The sequence below is a fragment of the Citrus sinensis genome, chromosome 9 (assembly GCF_022201045.2).
Source record: "Citrus sinensis cultivar Valencia sweet orange chromosome 9, DVS_A1.0, whole genome shotgun sequence".
In the NCBI taxonomy this organism is placed as follows: Eukaryota; Viridiplantae; Streptophyta; class Magnoliopsida; order Sapindales; family Rutaceae; genus Citrus; species Citrus sinensis.
Genome location: NC_068564.1, coordinates 29237819 through 29260222, shown reverse-complemented (window position 1 = coordinate 29260222; position 22404 = coordinate 29237819). Strand labels below are relative to the sequence as shown.

Sequence of the window (22404 nt, the reverse complement as noted above, 5' to 3'; positions counted from 1 at the left end):
AGTCGAAAATCTACACCCAGGGAATATAACAAGATTGATTTTCTTGCACTCCATTGCTGCTGGCGTTATAAATCTTCCATTTAATTGGCAGTCATTGAAATAGTGTGCCACAAAGTGGAAGCAACAAATGGAAATCTCTTCAAAAAGAATTGAGAAAGAGTTACAAGGCAAAGAGAAATGAACCGTTTTTCTCTGTGATATACACAATTTTTCTTACTCGTCATAAGCATTTAGCACCAAAGCAGGTATTGAAAGGATAGAGCACAAAAAACAGCAAGAAACCCGCACAATATGTTACTGAGCAAGAGCTAGGGAAGTCAAGATAATGGCTTGTCTGCATTTCGAAGCTGAATATATAAATATATACAGCAGCCCCCAAGTTGATCCGTAGCTTCAGGAAATACATCTCATAAGCCGATATGCTGCTTTCGTGAACTAAGTTTTTACTTGATTATCATCTGCCAAATCATAATTCCTTCAAGTTATGGCCACTTTCCACAACATAATATCACTACGTTCAAAGAATGATAATGCACAGGAAGAAATTGCAAAAATGTGAATGCAAGTTTTGATCAAGAAATTACCACCTGAAGTAGGATCTTCGTGCACAAAGAAACTAGCAGCTACAATCAGATAGCAAAGAATCAGCATGAGTCCTTTAAAGTAATTAGAAGTTCCTTCCTGCAAACATAATAACAGCAACAGTCAAGAGGAAAATCATGGAACTCTATGCAAAAGTACAGACACCATACAGGTTATGAAAGTACAAACCTGCAGAAAGAATGCCACAACTATAACAGTTATGAAAAGAGTTGCCGTCTCAAAAAGTTGAAAGTTTAAGTCCATAGGTCGACCCATTATCCACCCAATAACCACGCAAAATGGGATCTGTGGTAATCACAACAATAACACAGGGTTCTGAGTACACTATTCCAAAAAGAGCAAAAGGATAAAATGCAAGTGACAACGATCAGCACGGCAATCAATTAGAGAATAAGCAAAACATTTCATCAATACATGAAGCACCAATCATTAAGTGGAAAGAAAGAATGGGCGAAAAAGGGTATATTGGAAGAACTCATATTGATACCATAAAAGATTTGCTGTCTTGATAGAAAGAGTTGTTAAAGAATGGATGGGCATAGCTTTTTTGTGAAATGTACCAATTTGCAAATGCAATCAATGCAAGCTAGATGCAATAACTTCTTTCTACCCTTTTCTCTCAGTCCATTTCACCTTTTACCTATATTCCTTTTGGGTTCTTCTTCTTTTCCTGAGTGCTAGGTTCAAGTTCTCATAACCGTTACTTTTAAATAATTTGTAAGTAAAAAATTTTAAACAAACCTACTTCAAGAAAAGTTGCACTTTTCACAATCACAAAACTATTCAAAGTTGACCTTCACAATCAAATGAGAATGAGAATCTCTTAAAGGCAAATCAGATTAAACAAATGTAGTGAATTTTATCTCCAAACTCAAGTTACTCAAAGCTCCAGAACTACATTTGACTCCCATTGGAAATTTCCATATAATAAATGGTGGCTTGTCCATAACACAAAATTGATTGTAACAATCAAAAAGTCTACACGAAAGTGCAAAGAAACCCAGAGCCGATGCAATCAAAATAAAAAACTAAAATGCAATCAGAAGGGACCATCTGATATTCAACACATACCCCAAACATAGATATCTGTGTCGATGACCCTATTGCCACTCCCAAAGATATGTCCTGCAGAAAATGTATACATTATAGCAAGCACTGTAACAGTACAGTGAAATGAAAGAAAAAGAGTTAGAAGAGTTGCTCACAAGCTTGTCTTTCATGGCAAACATAATAGCACTGGCATGCTCCGCAGCATTCCCTACAATTGGAAGCAAGATAACACTTATAAACGAAATCGGTATGTTCCATGTAGCCGACGCTCCCTACAAAAGAAGCATATTATCAGTAAAAAGTTATCACAGACACTCTTGGTAACACATCATTGAAATCTTACAGAATCAAGATCTACTATCTGATTACATCCCAAGCAATAGCATGATAATAAAGAGAATCAATATCAAATTGTGTGGTGGGAAGCAAGAAAAGGTCTGATCTGAATCTAATTTACTATCTGACATACAATACATCCCAGAGATACGTCTTCAGGGTTGGTTTCAATATAGGCCTAGTGCAGCTGTTATCCTCATTGAACCAAGTCCTTTCTTCTGTTGCTTGTAAACATGAGACATGTATTCATATGTGCCAAACCAGCTCTTAATTACCATAAGCACTAAAAGGCATTCACAGCATAACACAGAAAGAGGGGGCGGGGGGAAACAGGTATTTCCTAATCGTAAGACCCACTTTCCATCGCTAATAATGAACAATGGCTGACAATTGTCCATGAAGTCATAAACCATGGAAATTTTATGATAAACATCTGAACAACAAAGAGAAGTTGAAAAACCAAATGTTACCTCTATGGCATCAACTAGATACTGTGATAGGATAGAGATCCAAGCTGTCATTATTGCAAGCCAAATCAACGATTCCCATTTAGAGATCTCTGGAGCTTCATTATCATCATGATTACCACCATGATCTGCATCATTCCCAGTCTGATTCTCATCCTAAGTTCGCAGATAGTACCACACCAATAGTTATTCTAAACAAAAAGGACAAACTGGACAAACATTTAATTCCAAAAGAAAATTGTAACCAACCTCGCTCAGAGGAACGTATAGCTCCGTTTGACCCCTTAATTGGAAAAAAAGATAAGCACCATATGCCACTAGCATAATGCAACTGCTAAATCTTGAAAGAGCCAGCTCTGACTTTCCAAAATGCACCTCAGTGTGTGTGTAGTGAAGAACAGCAGGAAAGACTAGGCCCATGACCGCCATTAACAACAGTCCTGAATTCACAACCGCAGATGCCTGCATGATTACTTGGCTCAGTGATAGTATTCAAAAAGACAGGATAAAATGTGAAAAGAATCTTTACAAAAAGACGCTTGTACACCTACCTTATTAAACACCTGTTCCTTTTTACAACAGATAAGCCCACCACAAAAGAATGCACATCCAAGCACCAGCAACATATTCGATAAAATTGAACCTAATAATGACAGCTGAACAACACGTATCATACCACTTTTCAGTGCATAAATTGATATAATCAGCTCCGTTGCGTTTCCAAATGTAGCATTTAAAAGGCCTCCGACTGCAAATTCCATTTAAACAACCAGACAAAAAGGAATTAGTAAAAGAAATTGCAATATGTAATCAGTGATTAAAGATTCAAGCCAAACACACAATTGATTTAGTGTAAGAACTAGAGAAATCATTTAAGAATGCACCAAATGCCATGAAAACAATATATTAGAAACCATTGAAAGAGAAGGAAGAAAATTCATAAAAAGAAAAAAGAGATTCTCTCTATAACAGTTAAGTGACACATTCATTAATAGAGATCTATTTACAGTATGGTGAACATGAATCTAAAAAAACCTCTACAAGTTTACTAAGCATTTCTAGTAGAAATGATCACTATTGTCATGCAGTAAAAAAGGAAGAAATAACGAAGTTGCAATGACCTAACAACACTTTAAAACAAACAATGACAGCACGAAAAGCAAACACTTACTTCTGCTAAGAGAAAACAAACAAAAGATTAAATATACTCTTAGTCAATCATAAGAAAAGTAAACATTTTGTCAACTGAATAAACCTACGATATTAAAATATGACAAATTATACCTGTGGCTCCGGTGAAGAAAGTCAGTTGCCTGTATCGTAGAAATAGATAACTCATATTAACTACTAGAGAAACCATAAAATCACAAAATAATTAAGAGAGAGATATGTCAATCCTTACTCTGTAGCGTACCCTAAACGCTCTGCCAAAGGTGTTATACCCAGCAAGCTCAAAAAGAACACCCATCCCTGTAATCCACCTCAACAAGTTAACAAAATCATAACTAAGCAGCAATGAGCGAAAAATCCAACCAACAAACGTAGATGATTGAACTCACTTTATGACCAGTCAAATTGTGAACCATGATTGCAAGAGGGCCAAAAGGCATAAGCAAGTTCAGTTTATTTGAAAAAACTACAGTCTTTATACTCCTACATACACTATTCTGCAAAATTTTGTTCCCACTAGAAGGGAAATCCCCAGAAACTGATCCATTTTGAAGTCCATGCACACGTTGTATCTTTTCAGACTCTGCTTCCGGAGTAAAGAGACTCTCATCCTCAAACTCATGCATCGATCTATCATCCAACGATCCCATCTGCTAAATCAAATATCTCTTTGTTAAAAAACATCACTTCCACAAACAATTGCCTAGGTCATTCAATAGCTTAAGTATTAAATAATGAGCAAAGCAAAAACTTACTTCAAGATTGGATTCGGCTCCCTCCAACTGTAACTTAATGTCCATCTCTAGTTATACTCTAAATGCAAGATAACTTGTCTGTATCCATCAACAACCATGAGCACATTGAATGCTCATTGTACACTTTCCTCAATACCGACAAAGTAAAGTCCGAGAAATGAAGTTGTTGCAGCAAAACAGAACAAAAAACAGCATCGACCACCTACAAAGCACTCCCAAGATCAATGCTTTCTAATAATGAATTCCTACAAGAAATCCAACAAAAATATCAAATTAACATCAGAACTACACAGACCAAAATCTTTCAATGAAATCAGATTCTGGGCGCTCATAAAACTAAAACCCCAAAACCCAAATCCCAGTCAACAACCAAAAAAGAAAAACAAGAACCAATTTTTAACTCTAAAAATCAGATCTTGCACCAAAAAGATCAACTCTTTCAACCACAACACAAAAACCACTATAGAAAAATGAAAACTTGACGAATCAGATCGAAGAAAGAACTAACCTTGACGCCGGCATAAATGGGTATCTGACAAAAATATCAAAAAACTGAAAAAAGAAAGAAAGGGAAAAAAAATACAACAGTTTGGTAAAGAAAAATAAACGAACAAAATAGTGTTCAAAAGATGGCTGTACGAAAAGATATGGAACTTAGATTTCTCCGAAATCTTCGTGGGTTTTTAGGTTGTAAGAAGAGTTTACTATCATTAGAAAAATTTTTTCTTTTTCAAATCTCAAGTACCGTCATGTCCAATTAAACTGTGCTCAAATGCCCGATCTAAATATTCAAGGTTTCTATTTTTTTTGTTTAGTCCAAATAAGTCATCTTCGTCCTTCGAGGCAGTTTCCAGGACAAGATAGTTGAAAAAAAAAAGATACATTCTTTAAATCGGATGCTGAAATTGCAAGTACACAAAATCTTTTGGTTTTTTTTTTTACTACAGTATAGGCCGGTTTAAAAAACATTTTACTAATAGATATTAAATTATTATACTGTCTTTTTCAGATATATATATTTATTTATTGAATTATTATATTTTCAGTGTTTCTAATACTGTGGGCTCAAATGAAGAGTATTATTAATTTTCTAATCACGTATCTCGAACGGTGAAGTACGATAGCTTTGAGGCATTATAGTTGGATCAAATTAATATAATAATATTTTTTTATGGCAATAATATAGAAATTGATTGTTATTATTAAAAAGTGTACAATTATAGGAAAAAAAAAGGTTAATGTGACGGAGTATTCTTGTCTCAAACCTTATAATAGGTTTAATGAAAGAAATAACATTTAATTTCCTTTCCAAACTATGTATTTAGTAATTAATATTTTTTTATTATTTATGTTGAATTATGTTTCATATTGATTAATAAATTAGAGTTGAATTTATATTTAGGATATATCCCTCCACTTAATATACTATTTCTTTAAATTACACACTTAAAAATCCTATGGCCCAGTCCCTCAACCGTTTACTTGTAAATAGTGACATTTTAAAATCTTTTATCTCAATAATATTGTAAATCTATATAAGCACATATATGATGATGATCATACAATGTTATCTTCTTCCCATGAAACCAGTAGTGGAAAAAACTTTGATTGCCATTAGTTTATGTATATTATTTTTCTTGAGAGGAAAAATTAAAAGTTATATTATATTCAGAGTGTACCACAAGTCTATATTGACGTAGATATTATATTTTCTCTCTAATTCTTGTCCAACGATCCAATGCGTAACTTCGAACCTAAAGAATAGAAAAAGAAATATTTTTTTCTTTTATTTTATAACTTATGACTAATATCTAGACATTTATATTTAAATTAGAAAAGTGAATTTTAATTTTTTTTCAAAATAAAAAAAAGTAATGGAAAGTAAATATTTTATTTGAAAAAATATATACATATATATGATATAAGCATATCTAACATAATCCTACTTTCACTTATGAAAACATAATATCAAATAACTATATTTGAAATAATGTTTTATCTATAAAAACATATAAGATACTTCTTCAGATTTTGAGAAAACAAAACGAAACACACCATCCAAACATTTTATGTTCATATTCATTCAAACTTTATGCAAATTTAAATCTATTCAGATTTTAAATTAAAAAAAAAAAACAAATACCACCTTAATCTCAAACAATTAACATACAGCATAATTGGTTCTTCGCTATGGCATGAAAGTCAAGACTGCCAGTTTAAGGAGATCAAGGGAAAATAAATTCTCTTAAGTATGTAAGACGAGTTCAAACCCCACGACATTGCGTGTATTTTGCATTTGCTTATCCTTCGGACTCAAAATTGATGGCAAGATAAAGAAATTTCCAATTTGGTTCACAAAACTTTGGTTACAATTCAAAGTTGCTTGTTGTCCCGGAAGCTGAAGAAATTTCTCAACTATTTCCTCCCAAGGAAATTAATGTCTGCGGGAACACCTTTTCAATCCAATTTTAGTCATAGCGATCCTTTGTCGACTCTTTTTCGTGCTTCATCAACATCATGTAGCATAAAATCAAAAAATTATGTTGAAAAGAATTGCAGGTCTGGACTGGACTTGGGACGATGGCTAGCAATATGACGTTATTTGTTAAGGTCTTAATTAATTTAAATCTACATTTCACAAGATAAAAGAAAAATTGTACTCAAGAAAATTTTTACAGACTTAATTAATTATTAATAATCAAAGTTACAAAAATCCAACTACGTACCTTACGGGATATTTTAGAATAGATTAGAGATAATAACTAATATATTATAATACATGTATGATACGCGTAATTGAATTTTATATAACTATTAATTACATATTAAAATTTTAAAATACATACACACATAATATAATATCATCATCATCTGCGCATGGTATGATTGACTATTCTAGAATTTATTGTGACGTTAGATCTCATTAAGTTGCTGTTTCTTTTCTTTTCTTTTCATTTTCCCGCATATTTTTTCAAATTAAGCGACTGCTGACAGGAAACCTCAACTACCCAGATGAGGACCTCTAGTCTTTCCACCTTTAAGCAATAAAAAAGGGTTAAAGACGTGAGAGGAAAAGTACATAAGTATGTGCGCGCGCGCACACACACACGATTAATACATGCATTACTAATTTTTAATACGTGCATGCTTAAAATATTAAATTTGCAACACACTGATAAAATGTGCTCATAGAAATTTGAAAAGACGGTAACATATTCACAAGAGATATAGCTAGAACAAAGCAAAGTAACCAAATCTAAAACAAGAAACTACTATTCATTTTTTTATTAACCTATCTTCGTGATCAGTAGAATTTTCATCAACCCTTTGCTGTAAATATCCTGCAAAATCCTGCGTTTGTTCCTTCACTCTCACATAATTGTAACCTCTAAACCCTAACCGTATATGCATTCTAACCTCCCTGCATATCCATGCAAGCGTAAAAACACCAGCAATTCCCATAGCTATGGCCGCAGTGAAGCCAGTCAAGGCCCCGACAAGCACAAACACAGCCGACACCAACAAGGGACTGAATATGAGGAGAACTGGTGAGCTTATGAGTAGAAGTGTAACCGTTGCCAAGAAACTGAACCCCATCATACCGAACAGCGGGCCCCCAATGGCTGCGCCGGCCAGTGAGGCGCACAGCATCGACTTTCCGGAGACATGGTGGGTTAGGGTTCTTCCTCCAGTGGTGGTGGTGGTGGTGGTTGGCTGCTGCCTGCTGGTCCTCCTGTTGGTGATCAGCCATTGTTCTTGGCCTTGCGTCTTTGTTGTTTGCTTTGTTAGCTTTTGCTTGCTTTGGAGGTAACAATAATTATATAGTATTCGTACAGGAAGTGAAAGTGAGAGACGTGTTGTTTTAAGGCTGAGTGTTGTGAGCTTAGGTGGCGGCTCTATGTGTTATGTGGAATGTATTGATTTGAAATTGCGCCACGTTAGCTACTGGACCGGTCATCCTTCTTTTGTGGATAAGTGTGTGCTTACAAGTTTGAAAGAAGCCATTCCTATTAGTGCACAATATCCCCATATGGAGCTTTTTGGATGGGAACGCATGATAAATCATCAACTGTGCATATACGTACATTACAAGTCCATTGGCTGGTTGTGTTAACAATGGAGACAACAGACAAGCCTTCGCGAGTTTAAATGCAAGGTGTAAAGAAATTTTAAGGGCTTAGATTGCTGAGTGAAATCTGAGAGAGACATTAGTCAATTCTCGAATAGCTCAGCAGTCTTGCCTTTCAATTATAATAGAAATAATGGGGATGAGGCGTCCGTCTACAAGAAAATACAAAATGAGCAAATACAAGAAGCCGCATTTTGCTTTCCACTAGCATATAGGACCCAGAAGAATTAGACATGAAACCATGACATGAGATATGAAAATACAATAATCAATTTTGCATTTACTTGATCTTCCTAATCCTCCTTCCAAACTCTGGAGTGTTAAAAAGTTGTTTTTGCGACTTGTGGTAGTGATTTTAGAAGAGACACCGAAGGCTTCCGGGTTGTGTGATTTAATAAGATCATGAGAGTCAGAAGAGTCAACGCCCCGGCCTGATGTGCGGTGCCAAGTGACACAGGCACATACGAGAGAAGTGTTGAAATCCCCAAGGTGACCTGCAATAGTGACGATTATTAGATTTGTTAACGGGTAAGAGATGGGTGCTAGACTCCTAATTAAGATTTAAAATAACAAAATTCTACTTGTTAGATAGGGTCAGAAAAGTGAGTCTAGGAACAAGAGGCAAAGACACAAACAATTACCTGAAGTGCAGCCATGCCGACCGTGCTTCCAATCAAAGATCGAATTGCAGGATGTATGTCTAACTTTCTTGTTGACCACCATAGAGCACCAATTGATAATAAGGTAGTAGTTGCAAGGATACGGTGGTCAAGCTGCACACATAAAGAAAACTGTAAAACCATTGTTTGACATATCTCTTTATGAGAATAGTTATGTCAGTGGCGAAATATTTCATTTGAATATTTTGAGTTCCAAATTGTAGTTTATAAAAAATTTTGATATCTAACTGATATGTTAAAGAACAGTTAGCAGGTCTCTTATTTCAAAATGGAATAAGTATCAGCCCACAGGGGCCTGAATAAGTGGTTTCAAACATCTTTATTTGGTTGGCCAACCCGAATTTGAATCGTGGGAGAGGTAGAGGGATAAAAAATTGACTTGAGGTTTGTCCACCCCTCTACTTTTTTTCCAAAAAAAGGAGCAAAAGTGTCAACTTGTATGGATTGAAGTGGTTTCTTGGAAAACTAGTGTATTCACTACAAGGACACTTATTCTTAAAGGATTCAATCCTTAAAAAGCAAGTTTTCCTTCAAGTAAATGTTTATCTGAGAACAAAAATTTATATATAATCCCCTTACCCTGCCCTCAAGCTTACTTTTAGTTTGTTTACAATAAATTTATATATGATCTTCTGGAAAACCATGAAACTTAGGATGCAAGCACACAGGATGCAAGATTAGAATAGAGAACATACCTGCACCATTGATGTATTCTCAAAGAAGTTGCGAATTAGTGGCTTCATATTAAATATGTCATCAGGAATCCATGTATCCCCCATCTTTGGAAAAGTATTATATGCATGCCCCTGGAAAATCAGTATGCAATATAATTGAAGGTTGATTCTAAGTAGAAAAGTCACACTATCTAATTGATTCTGTTGAAAGACCAGAAACAAAACGAGAACAAAGATAGTCACTCACCGCATCATTACCAGCGACAAATGCCCCTGAGACAGCAGTAATGCCTACAATGAAGCTTACAGGAAGGGCAAGTTTTTTCACTTTTGCTGCTCCACGAACCCAAGCAACAGATTCAGCAGGTGGTTCAGGCATGACAACCGAAAGAGCAGTCCAAAAGAGGCCAGTGTAGATGACAAATGCAGAAGTCAGATGAGCTGTTAGACGGTAGGGGCTTACTCTGGGCTGAGCATATTCAGAGGGTGGCTCCTACAGAGGGAATAATCAAGGTGCTCAAATATTGTTTTGAAATTCAAATGCAACCACAATGACAAAAGCAATCATCACTTCTTACCTCTAAACCACTTTTAACCATCCACCAGCCAATTAGACCCTGACCAGCACCAAGGGCAAAAAGAGCAGAGAGTTTCAGTCCAAGCCGTAAGGTAATATATCCCTTACGAAGAAAGTACGAAAATGGTAGAGCAAAAATGATACCCAATCCCCTTCCCCACATACGATGTGCATATTCCATCCAATAAATAAATTTGAAATCTTCAAGACTCATCCCTTTGTTTACACTGCCAGTGGTTAAAAATATAGCCATGATTAATGGGAATATCTTCAAGAATGTACACATTCAAACCAAGACACGAGTATAACTAATGTAGCATACATGCGCAAGAAACCATAGCGAATAAAGAACAAGGATAACTTTTCAAAGAACAAAAACACCTCTTCTATCACTGACTACTAGGGTATTTAAATAGTTATGAAATGTTAGGGAGCATACAGTTACCACTGAAGTTATCGCAGAAGCTAAATTCTAATTTATTGTGAATTTCAAAAGTTAAACAGAACAAACAGATGTAAATGCTACAATAACTCATTTCTTGAGGTCCGTGTTACCGCTTATATTCAGGTGACTGCTTGTATTTCTCAAACTCCTGCAACCACTCCTCATCAGATAGGGGAGGGAGGCTGCCAGTGAATTTCCAGTCCGTCATTGAAAGACCAGATCGAGTTAGCCGAGTAATACCACCAAGTATCACCATACTAAAGACCCATGCAGCCGATCCAAAAAGCCATATTCCCACCGCTTTCTGAGCACGAGGTCCACCAGTTACCAATAACTTCAATCCCTCTTTATTTTCCATGCCGACAGCTGCTGCAGTGGACATATTCCTCCAAGATGGCATATAATTACCCTAAAAATCACAACAGAAATGCCTTACAATCCTAGTTACATATTATTGTACATAAAGTTTGCCCAATACGCACATCCATCATTGTGTTTTCTGTGAAATTTCAGAACACATTCACCTTGTGAATAGACTAAACATACAAAATAGCAGCCATTAAGACACATTATTTTATGCAATCAATGCCACCAACATTAATGTCCCCATCCAATACTACTCATAAAAAAGCTAAAGAGATGCAAACTTTTCCTTAAGAGATGCAAAATTTTCCTTGACACTACCCTGAAAAAGCAAATTATGTGTACATGTAATGCGTTAGACCAAATGGTATCATCATAATTCAACTTAGCTAAGATTCTTCATTTTCGATTAACGCAATATTCACTGTACTCAAACATAACAATAAGACGTTATAAATCAGTTTCCAAGTGAACAAATCACTAATTCACCAATCGTGCACAGCTGGTTATCAGCATACGATCAATTTGGAAGAATAATTTTTTTTGCCATTATCAAGCAAACAAGGCAAAGATGGAAATACCCAGATAGTGAAAATAGAAAAATAAAAATTGAAGAACCTTATAGAGGGATCTGAAGCCATAAAGGGAGCTCCTTGCAACTGTAGATGAAGATGAAGATAATGAAGAAGAGGAAGCTCTAAACGAAGTCGTTTCTTTGAAGTTGGCTAAAATGGAGTTCAGAGAAGCTTTATTTCTCTTTAGGATCAAAGAAATCACTCTGCTTTGAAACATGATGCCCTCTCGAGATTGTGTGTGAAGGATTCAGTCAGGGTTTAGTGAGGTGCTGAGGTTTTTGAGGAAAGGAGGCGTTTTGCAAAATACACAAATTTGAGACCTTTTATTATTCTGTTATACAAATTTTATGTCATATAGAATTATCAATAATGGGGTCTCAATTCTCTTATTTCTTTATATATACCCGAAAGAAAATAACGGCCTGGCAGTATAGTCCCCCAATACTCAAACGACACCGTGTCCTCCCTCGTATCATATATATTTATTACTTATACCACTTTCCTTCGTAAAGTGTATTTTGAAAATTTCTCGTTGGACTTCCTATGCTTTTTGTGAATGAATCATAATAAGTCCTCCTTACCTACATGAATTTTGTATATAATTTGTTTTTGAAATTTTGAGTATAATTGATAGTTAATAAAAAGGAATTAATAACTCAAATTTTGATCATATATTTACCAATAAAAATTAAGAAAATAAATGTCTTCTTTTATCTGATGGTCAAGGGACATCTAACAGTCACAGAACGATATTTGTAAATGGTGATACCATGAATTAAATCCGGTGATATGGTTTCTTCTCAGCCATTGATTATGAAGTGAATGAGACAATTTTACCCAACTTTTTGTGCAGGAAAACGCTTGCTTAATGGTGGCAAACGAAATGGAAAGATACTTGTACAAGCATTTCTGTCACTAATGATGTTAAATTTGGAATTGGAGGCACTGCTCTTTAACGCAGATTGCAAAGTATCTGCAGATAGCATCTATGACGCCGTTACAGCAGCTGCAATGCCTAAATCCTTTGCTTCACAAGCAAATAAATGGCTTTTGTTTCTCTTTACGGTACCCATTCGCTTTGAACATGAAAATTGCCCTATGATAAATGAGTTCAAATTGCTGGAGAAAGAACATACATATCATGGTGGAAAAACTGGACATGAATCAACAATCCTCTAGATTTCTTATTTTCTCATTACTAATAGGTATTCTACAATAACCAAATAAGTTAAATGCTTAGAAGGACATTTCGGATAGTGGCTGGTAGAGCCCTTTCATGATGAGAAGAGGAAAGATAGCAGAGAAGAAACTATCTCCATTGTCTCCTTAATGTTAATTTTATGCCATGATGAATACAAGAAGAAGCTACCACCATTTTCCTCCTACAAATTAATAGAACTCTAACTCAAGAGTATCATGAGACGTGGTACAAAAGTTCTAGGCCTTACAGCTCAAATGATATGTTCCAAAGGTACAATTCTTCCTTTGGAACTCTCAAAGTGAGAGTCACCAAACCAGATTCTTCTTCATATCCAAACTGCACTTCCTCTGAATCAACTGCTATTCTCCTGGGTCGAGCTGATGAATATGCTCCAAATTCGCCACATCCACGGACTTTCATGTCGACAGTTGCAGTCCCCTCAGATTCATATCTCAACTCTTTAATAGCTCCTCCAGAATTGAACATCTTGACAAGACCAATGGGAGCAAATCTAGTCCCACTGGACAACTCCTTCACAGGCACTACAGTATAAACTTCATATTCTCTCGACTTCAGTGTTATTGGCAGAGTTGCATTCTTTGGAAGATAAGCTACCTCTCCTGCAATTTGCATTGTAACAGGTATATCAGTAAAACTTAGCTATCAATTATTTCTCTGAAGTACTTTCACTCAAGACTAGAATGCAGAACATACCACCAAGATGAGAATATGCGATAGCATCACCAGTCCATTCATCACCAGCAACTCTTGGCAGATAATCAACATCTTTTGCCCTAATAAACCCAGTTGTTGTGCCAGGTTGTTCATCATGAATAAGGTTCTTCTTTCCAACTCTGCACCACCCAGCTCCCTGGCAGTTAAAGACCCCCACGACTCCAGTGAAATCATTCAGATTCCATATCTTTAAAAGACTGCAAAATCGAAAGAACATTTAGCCAAAAACTAACTCTATTTCAGAGCAAATGATTAAATGAGTACCAAAATAGGCAAGGCTTCCTGCAATTACCTTTTTCCATCTCTAGCAGGATCAGAGAACAAGCAATCTCTTGTTGGCCTTCCAGGAAGTTTGGCTCTCAGTATGGAACCATCAGGAAGTACAAGCTTCCTCAGTAGGTTAAAGTCATGTTGTCCTGGCTTGTCACTGCATGACATAGAAATTGATATGAGAAACACACATTCACAGGGCTAATGAGAACATGAACTGGTACATATCCATCATCCAAAATTATACCTGACATAAATGGCACATCCTCCCACTGCACGAGCAGCTCCATGGTATTCAGCCATTGGGTGTAGACTCTGCCATGAGAATTAATTTCAAGGTTATCATCCAACTACTAAGAACATAATCTTAAAAATTCAAAGAGAAATCAAAATTTTTAGCTTACATGAAACATATCCCAATCTGGCTGCATAAATTCACCAAGGAAAATGGTGTTGTATGCAACTGATGCAATGTGAATTGTGTGTGATGCTGGATCTCTTGGCCAGAAATCATCTGAGGCCCTTATAACAGCTGATCTCTTTGCACTGCATTCATATATTAAAGGTCAATATAACATTTAACTTTTAAGAATCTCATCAAAAGATTGTAATATTATATAATGAATTACCTGTACAAACCATCTGTGTTGTGACTCATACAACAAATAATATCATTGTTGCGGAAGTTTCTAGCAATAGAGGCTTCTAATGCCTGATGGTACTTTCTAGAAAGTTTCACTCTTCCACCATGGCCTGCCCCAAGAGTTTCAAGTATGTTCTGGACATCAACTTTGACACCATCAATACCAGCTGATGCAAGGTATGAGTGAAGCTCATCGTAGAAATGGAACACTTTCTCTGGATTTACAAGCCCAAGTCCATTCTTTGCAATGCTGTCGAAAGCATCGCAAGGCTCATTAGACTGAACCCCAGGTGATGAAACAGGGTATTGCATCTTCGATTCATAGTGTTCCATTCCAGTAACTCCAGGTCGAACACCCCCCCAGTAGCCTGTTATTGCATGCCATACATATACATACTTCAGATCATGTTTTTCTTTTATCTCTGTGACAATGTGACGAAGTCCTAAAGCTGGGTCCTCTTCTCTTTGACCCTCTTTTCCATTTTTCTGAAACTTGTGATTCTCTTTGATATGTGTCAACCTGTTTGCAAAGCTGAGAAGGAGCAAAAGGGCATCTTTAGAAAACAAAAGAGAAGATACCACAAAGACTGAAAAAGAACTCTGATTAAGTGCTTACTTGGCCGTGTTATCAGCTCTGAATTCAAAACCACTGGGATCCATACCTACTGATTGCCAGCCATCATCAATTATAATAAACTTTGGAGGAATTCCGCCTTTCTCGAAGCTGCAACAATTAATAATTAGCACCTTGACAAAGTTAGAACACGTGATTCAAAAGGACCCGAATTTAAAAAAGCAATACCTCTCTAATCCTTGCTTCACACCCTCTCCTGTGACATCAGTGTAGAAAGCATCCCATGTACACCAGCCAAACCAGTTCAACATGTCTGGCATCTGAACCATAAACCATCACAACATTAAAAAATCATGTCAGTGTTTTTGGTATAAAATTTTGCAATTCAGAAATCTGGAAACAGAATAGAGGAAACGAAAAATGTTACCTTCTTTCTCTCGCGATGGGAAAAAGTCAGCAGATGTCTCTCAACAGTTCTGTAAATAATTGAATTTACAACCTGATAAATCTACATGATCTAAAAAGGAAATCAATATGCGTAGTTCAAGTTGATGTGTTGATACTTACTTTACTGCATTAGTGATTACATCAAAAGGATCAGATCCAGCTGCCACAAAAACCAAATGACTCCCTTCAAATTCATCAACATCAGGATCACCTGCAATCCCACAACAAACAATTCCTAGAACTAAGTAACAACCATCAACGTGCCCTTAAAATCTTCAAATTTCGATTAAAAAAAAAATTGTTGAAATATGTATCTCTACATATATTTTATATACCGCTCTCCAAACATATCTCCAGCTCATTTTGTTCATTCCCCTGAAGAACAGCCCTGAAATCTCCTTCAAGAATTGGCAAGAACACGGTATACAATGCAGATTGTTCCTCTCCATATTGACTACCCTCATCAAAATGAGATCCTTCCCGTGCTTCAACAACCAAGAATTGAGTCTCAAAGGGAACATCTTGGCCACAATTTCCCATTCTCTGTGTCATCCACCACATTTTGAAACGAAACACACACATGAATCTCAATCCCCTGCGGCCACCAACCAACCACATTAATTTAGTCAGATCATTATAACGACATATCAAAATTTAACCCACATCCCAAATTGGTAACTCATGTCTTCAAGAAACAATAATAAATAAATAATCAATTCTACATACTCAAGTTTGCCAACAGGAAAGACTCGGCGACTGCCCAGCTGATCGGAAGTAACACCAATAAAAGCTCCATCGACCAATGCGCCGCCGGCCGCCGGCGTCACCACTATGTTCTCTTTAACATTCGCCAACACGCAGCTCCCCTTCACCATCAAGTTCCCATCACTCACACTAATCCCAGCACCAACCGTCATCTTGAAAAAATAACTAAAACAAAAAGAAACAAACACACAAGTAATAACACAACAGTGACAACAATTATGATGATGATGGTGCTTTGAGACGTGAAGAGGGGCTAACAATTGAGGGGTATTTATAGTAAATTGTTAGGACATGAAGCACATGAACATGTTAACGACGTAAGGAGTTGTAAAAATCATAAATTGCAAATTGCAATGGGAAATTTACGAAAATAACCATAAAAATTTTGTTATTTTCACAATTAACCCTCTCAACTTTTTTCTATCAACATTAGCCAAACACACGCTTTTCTCCCCAAATTACCCTTCTTTACAGACCAAAAGCAACTTTCTTTCTCACATATCGTCAAACCAAAGGCAGCTTTCCACTCTTTAATCATCAACCAACGGCGACGGCAAAAGACAACGATAAAAGTGAAATCTGATCATAATCTATCCGGATCCAACACTAATCGGCATCACATGAGTTATTTTTTGAACTTGCTCGAGAGTTTCAGTGAACTGAGTCGTGGGTGAATATGGCGACAGGTGCCTGTCGCAAAAAAACTTGGTGCGACAGGTGCCTGTCGCAAAAAAACTTGGTGCGACAGGCACCTGTCGCACTTAGCTTGGTGCGACAGGCACCTGTCGCACTTAGCTTGGTGCGACAGGCACCTGTCGCACTTAGCTTGGTGCGACAGGCAACCTGTCGCACTTACCTTGGTCCGACAGGCAACCTGTCGCACTTAGCCTGGTGCGACAGGCAACCTGTCGCACTTAGCTTGGTGCGCCAGGCACCCTGTCGCACCGGGCTAAGCGACAGGCAACCTGTCGCACTTAGCTTGGTGCGACAGGCAACCTGTCGCACTTAGCTTGGTGCGACAGGCACCTGTCGCACTTAGCTTGGTGCGACAGGCACCTGTCGCACTTAGCTTGGTGCGACAGGCAACCTGTCGCACTTAGCTTGGTGCGACAGGCACCTGTCGCACCAAGTTTTATTCGAGGATTAATCGCACCAAGTTTTGCTTTTCCATAAGTGCGAGCTACAGAGGGTCCAGTCTTCAACAAGTTCGGTTTTGTGTCACTTCGAAGCCATAAATCATTCCAAATTCTTACAGCTCAACGTCAAACTCAGCAACCCAGAACTTGAAAAGCCCCAAGAACGTGAAAGATCAATAGATTGAAGTGTAAAGCTAGTGATTTTCGATATTGCAAATAAAGAATGGTCATTTATGCGTGGATAGAGACTGAGATCAAGATGGGTTGTGTTTGAATATCGAATGAGAACAGCTGGTAAGTGCTCTTGGCGAAGAGGCTTCAGTTTCTTGCAGTGCTTTGATTCTGTAATGTAAAACGATTTGCAAACCAACCTGTCGCACTTAGCTTGGTGCGACAGGCAACCTGTCGCACCAAGTTTTATTCGAGGATTAATCGCATTTGCTTGGTTATTGTTTTGCTGGAAGAAAGTAGAGTTGATGAAGATGGAAGTTCCAGAGGCACGCTTGCTCAACAACATGGCTTGGCACATTTTGTAGCTTGAACCTTTGGCCGTATTTGAGATGTCATATGTTACTGTTCTCTTTTTTTCTTTCTTAAATTTATTTTAAATGAATCATTGGTTGTCCAAGGTACTTGATTTAAAACTGCCAATATGTTCGTTTGGCTTCAGGCTTCAGGCACCAATTTCTAACAAATGAAAGATGAAGAAAATCCCAGAATTTGGAATCAGTATCCGAAGAAATTAAAAGATTCATGTTATCGATTATCTCAAAGTATCTATGAAAAATTTATTAACAAAACTTAGCATGAAAGAAAGATTGACTGCATTATTCCAAGAGCAGTACTCAACTGCCCAATCGTTCATAGAACAATATTCATCACTTTATGGTATCTTAAAAATTTTCTTCGGCACCTTAACCAAGTTCCAGTCTTTACGAGACATATCATCCTGAAAATTTGAAGCAACCGTAAGCAGACCAATATTACTGACATTTACCCCGTAAGCAGACCAACAAATTCAAAATTTGGAAAAACTGGATGCAAAAACATAAAGAATAGAGGGTGCGAGAGGCTTGCTGTCGCACCAAATTGGTGCGGCAGTAGGGCGCTGTCGCACCAAAATTGGTGCGACAGTGGGGCGCACATGCGCCCGCGCTGCCCCCCACCCCCCCTCCCTCCCCACAACACTCAAAAATCCAAAAACAATACTCCCAAAACACCACCAACCACCACAAACACCACCACCACCACCATTATTCTCAAACTACAACCATTATTATTCTAAAATTTCATTTGAAATTAATGAAAATAAAAAAAATGGCTAATCTAGGTTTTGTTGAAAGTTGTAGATTGTAGATCGGACGTCGATGAAAGATGGAGCCACCGCCGACGAGGGCTGATGTTGCCGCCGATGATGGGAGTTGGTTCGGTTTGGGAGAGATGAGTGAAAGGGAGTGTTGGGGGAGAGATGAGGGAGAGGGGTATTTTGGTCTCAAAGCTTGTTTTATGGCTAATGTTGATAGAAATTTGTTTGGGGGGTTAAGATGAAAAAAACCAAAACTTTAATGGTTATTAGTGTAAATTTCCCAATTGCAATGGAGGCGCTAGCGCGTGGGCTGATGAGCAAAATTCTTCGTCGGGTTACGTGAATTATTTTTTAAGTAAAACAAAAATACTAAAATTCTCTCACGTTCTATATTATTATTATGTTCTCATGCACTGGTGGCGGGAATCAACCAGTTTTGTCGCGTCTCTGCCATTTAATTTTAACTTTAACTTTAACTTTTTATGTTATGATTTGCCTAATAATAATGTCACGCACAATGTAAGGTAGCTGCGTGTCTTATTGAAAAGGTTATCACTTTTACGGTTCCTTTTTTCGCGGGTGTGGGACCATACATCACGATCATGCATGTGAGCTTAGACAATCATGGTGAAATCCTGATCGTTGGTCCATTCGTGGGCCACCACCTGTCATCTATTTTTAATAAAAGAGAGGAGTGCAAAATTTGAAGTTTTCATTGTTTTTTATCTCTGATTTTTCTTTTATAGTTTTGTTTTTTTTTTCTTTTCCTTGTTTTAATAATTAAAAGTTGTCGTGTTTGATGTAATTATTAACGTTGTTGTTGAGTTCTTTTTCTTCTAAAACCAATATTATTTGACAAGACGTTATAAATTTTGAGTAATGATACAGCCACAAACTCTTGTACAAACTTATTTTGTACAAACTGATGTGGCATAATAAGATTGCTTGAATTAAATATCACTTGGCCCACATGATTTTTTTTTATTAATTTATATTTTCATTCAACCAATGAATTAATTCCACGTCAGTTTGTACAAAATAAGTTTGTACAAGAGTTTGTGGCTGTATCATTACTCATAAATTTTCCTAGATTTTTAATTTACTTTCTGACTCTTTCCAACTTATGTAACTATTTGAAACTAAAAAAAAACTTGCTTTTGAGGAAAGTTTCTATATTTTCTCTTCTAAATTTATTAGAATAGCGGAAGTTGGTAGCAACATTAAACACATAAGAAACATCTTTGTTATAAGGTAATTTTGATTAGAATATTGTTTAGGGTAAAAGCTTATTTAATCCTTGTATTTTAAGATTAATGTCTATTCAGTTCCTGTATTTTTTAAAATGCCTCGAAACATTCATGTCTTTAAAGTATTGATACCCCTTTACTTTTTATTTCTTTTGGCTTACTTTTATAATATTATCATTTTATAATAATTTTTTTATTTAGATATTAATAAAAAGAAAATATTTAAATTACCAATTTAACCCTAAAAAAATTATATTAATTTTTTTGCAAGTACCATTTTCACACTTGATAGTTTGCATACAATTTTTGACAACTAAAAATTAAAATAAATTTTTTTATTTTCATTTTTCAGGTTAAGTTGGTAATTTAATTATTATTTTTTATTAATGTCTAAATAAAAAAATTATTACGAAAGGGTAATATTGTAAAAGTAAGCCAAAAAAATAAAAAATAATGGTAGGGGTATTAATAATTTAACGGCAGAGATATTTCGAAGAATTTTTAAAAATACAAAGACTAAATGATTATTAATCTTAAAATACAGGGACTAAATAAACTTTTACCTTATTGTTTATTAACACTTAATAGTGTAATATAAATTTGTTCATATACAGAAAAAAAATATCACTTCTATAATATTCATCATTGAGCTAAATAGTGGTTTGCTAAAGCAATATATTGAAAATGTGAAAAAGAAAAGAGCATGATACTTGAAAGATTGGCGAAACAGGGGATCGGTGCTCCAAAATATCTGCTTCTGGGAAGTGAGACGACGTGGCTTTCCGAAGATGCGTGAAAAGCGTTTGATTCTGATCTTTCGATCAGGAAAAAATCTGGTAACCCGATGAGGTCAAAACTCACGTGAGGTCGAGTACACAGGACGACACATTATTGGTTCGAGGGTAAATAAAATCTTTTGACTTTTCTTCGTTAATAACCAAATCTGCCAATAGCTTTCGGAATGAAAAAGGTTCGGCCATTAATTTTAAGTGAAGTTAAAAACAAAAAGGTGGGAATGACGTGGAAATGAAGATTGAAGTTGACTTTTCAATAAAAAGGGTCAAATATTGTAGGAGTGTACATGTATTTTTAATTAATTATACACTTACTAAAAATGTAGCAGATTCACGCAATCGCAGGCATTCAATGAATTTGGGAATTTATTAATACTTTTCAGATGAGTGGCATTGACCCAAATTTGGTTTTGAAGAAGTTAAAAGAGAAGCAAATGAATAAAACGAGCGGCCACGTCAGAAACAGCTTGGATCACTAGTTGGGCTTTTGTCTCATCATCGACTGTATTAATCGACACTCAACCAAATCCAACAGAAAATTCTGCTTCATCTGATTTGCATCCTTGATATTTATTGGCCAGTAGTCAAATCGAGTAATAAATTATAGTTTTGTAGTTTTTGACACGAAATATTATTTTTTTTTATTACATGAGACTATTACTCCAACTACAACTCATATTATATGAGATTATAACTGATATTTACAAATTCGACTATTATTGAGACTAACTTACATCAATGCTAATGGAGTTCTGTCCAGATTTTAACCCTCACAAGTATTCGAGGGATGTCTACTTCTTACTCTTGGGTAAGGAAGAAGACTACATTCACTCAATTTTAATTGAGGAAGGAAATACCCACACAATATATTTGTGGGGGTTCAAACTGCTGCCCTCTAAATCCTGACCACTCGACCAAAGGCCGAGTACACGAAATATTACTTAGAAAATATCTTCTTTAGGATGAGGAGTCCATGAGAATGAAAATTCTTTGAGTAAAGTAATAGGAGGGACCTCGTCAGCTGTCCCTTCCTATTCCCTAAAAAATAGAGATTGAGAGATTGTCACGTGCTTAATTGTGGAAATAAAAAAATGACTTTTGAGGTTTTCTTACATCCCAAGCTCATGGATGTCACTAGGGGTGGGCATCATTTTCAGTCGATTTGGTTTTGGTTCAATTTGGGTATGAAATTTAAAAAAAAAAAATCATTCGATCTTTAAGGGAAATAAAAATTGAACCATAACCGATAGTTCAATTCGGTTTAGTTTTGGCTCAATGTCCCTTTTTTGGCTCGATTTTGATTTTTCGATAATGATTCGAATTAACAAATCAATTTTTTTTGGTTCAGCTTAACATCCTAAATTTAATTTACCTTAAGACTTTGTTAACTTTGTCAATCAATAATAGACAGTCAAATACACACACACACAAGGCAACAACTTAGCAAGTTAAAGAATGCTTG

General features: G+C 36.2%; 3 protein-coding genes across 6 annotated transcripts; all 3 read right to left on the bottom strand.

Moving 5' to 3' along the window:
* Nucleotides 1-115: 115 nt before the first annotated feature.
* On the bottom strand, nucleotides 116-5251 carry LOC102629460 (vacuolar cation/proton exchanger 5). 4 transcript variants are annotated; one of them, XM_006474724.4, is made up of 13 exons: nucleotides 4890-5251; nucleotides 4382-4626; nucleotides 4016-4279; nucleotides 3859-3926; nucleotides 3741-3769; nucleotides 3008-3204; nucleotides 2706-2918; nucleotides 2460-2612; nucleotides 1809-1925; nucleotides 1675-1728; nucleotides 772-888; nucleotides 588-681; nucleotides 116-458 (listed from the first exon to the last, which is right to left on the bottom strand). In XM_006474724.4, exons 2-13 carry the CDS (start codon nucleotides 4424-4426, stop codon nucleotides 436-438), a joined length of 1374 nt encoding a protein of 457 aa, XP_006474787.1. In that variant the 5' UTR covers nucleotides 4427-4626; nucleotides 4890-5251; the 3' UTR covers nucleotides 116-435. The 4 variants fall into 4 exon arrangements, with proteins under 4 accessions (XP_006474787.1, XP_006474789.1, XP_052289312.1 ...); XM_006474726.4 differs by having other exon boundaries at nucleotides 4382-4583; XM_052433352.1 differs by having other exon boundaries at nucleotides 4382-5251.
* A 3289-nt stretch (nucleotides 5252-8540) lies between these two features.
* LOC102630339 (cytochrome c oxidase assembly protein COX15) lies at nucleotides 8541-12161 on the bottom strand. The gene is made up of 7 exons (XM_006474728.4): nucleotides 11868-12161; nucleotides 10997-11295; nucleotides 10443-10668; nucleotides 10112-10357; nucleotides 9886-9996; nucleotides 9152-9283; nucleotides 8541-9004 (listed from the first exon to the last, which is right to left on the bottom strand). Exons 1-7 carry the CDS (start codon nucleotides 12039-12041, stop codon nucleotides 8831-8833), a joined length of 1362 nt encoding a protein of 453 aa, XP_006474791.1. The 5' UTR covers nucleotides 12042-12161; the 3' UTR covers nucleotides 8541-8830.
* Nucleotides 12162-12984: 823 nt separating this feature from the next.
* Nucleotides 12985-16777, bottom strand: LOC102630645 (probable galactinol--sucrose galactosyltransferase 1). The gene is made up of 12 exons (XM_006474729.4): nucleotides 16421-16777; nucleotides 16030-16289; nucleotides 15815-15905; nucleotides 15675-15723; nucleotides 15476-15567; nucleotides 15290-15397; nucleotides 14660-15205; nucleotides 14435-14576; nucleotides 14278-14345; nucleotides 14053-14187; nucleotides 13740-13957; nucleotides 12985-13645 (listed from the first exon to the last, which is right to left on the bottom strand). The coding sequence occupies exons 1-12, from the start codon at nucleotides 16609-16611 to the stop codon at nucleotides 13269-13271; spliced, it is 2277 nt and encodes a 758-aa protein (XP_006474792.1). The 5' UTR covers nucleotides 16612-16777; the 3' UTR covers nucleotides 12985-13268.
* Between the last annotated feature and the right edge of the window lie 5627 nt (nucleotides 16778-22404).

What these genes read in the sequence shown, in the direction of transcription:
- LOC102629460 (XM_052433352.1), bottom strand. Translation starts at nt 4,426, where the DNA reads ATGGACATTAAGTTACAGTTGGAGGGAGCCGAATCCAATCTTGAA. An exon ending in CGTTTAGGGTACGCTACAGA is followed by an intron (nt 3,770 to 3,858) that starts GTAAGGATTGAC and finishes TCTACGATACAG; the next exon opens with GCAACTGACTTTCTTCACCG. An exon ending in TATACGTTCCTCTGAGCGAG is followed by an intron (nt 2,613 to 2,705) that starts GTTGGTTACAAT and finishes CTGCGAACTTAG; the next exon opens with GATGAGAATCAGACTGGGAA.
- LOC102630645 (XM_006474729.4), bottom strand. Translation starts at nt 16,611, where the DNA reads ATGACGGTTGGTGCTGGGATTAGTGTGAGTGATGGGAACTTGATGGTG. An exon ending in TTTCCTGTTGGCAAACTTGA is followed by an intron (nt 16,290 to 16,420) that starts GTATGTAGAATT and finishes TGGTGGCCGCAG; the next exon opens with GGGATTGAGATTCATGTGTG. An exon ending in AACACAGATGGTTTGTACAG is followed by an intron (nt 14,577 to 14,659) that starts GTAATTCATTAT and finishes ATATGAATGCAG; the next exon opens with TGCAAAGAGATCAGCTGTTA.
- LOC102630339 (XM_006474728.4), bottom strand. Translation starts at nt 12,041, where the DNA reads ATGTTTCAAAGCAGAGTGATTTCTTTGATCCTAAAGAGAAATAAAGCT. An exon ending in CAGTCACCTGAATATAAGCG is followed by an intron (nt 10,669 to 10,996) that starts GTAACACGGACC and finishes AACCACTGGCAG; the next exon opens with TGTAAACAAAGGGATGAGTC. An exon ending in TCGGCATGGCTGCACTTCAG is followed by an intron (nt 9,005 to 9,151) that starts GTAATTGTTTGT and finishes TCACTATTGCAG; the next exon opens with GTCACCTTGGGGATTTCAAC.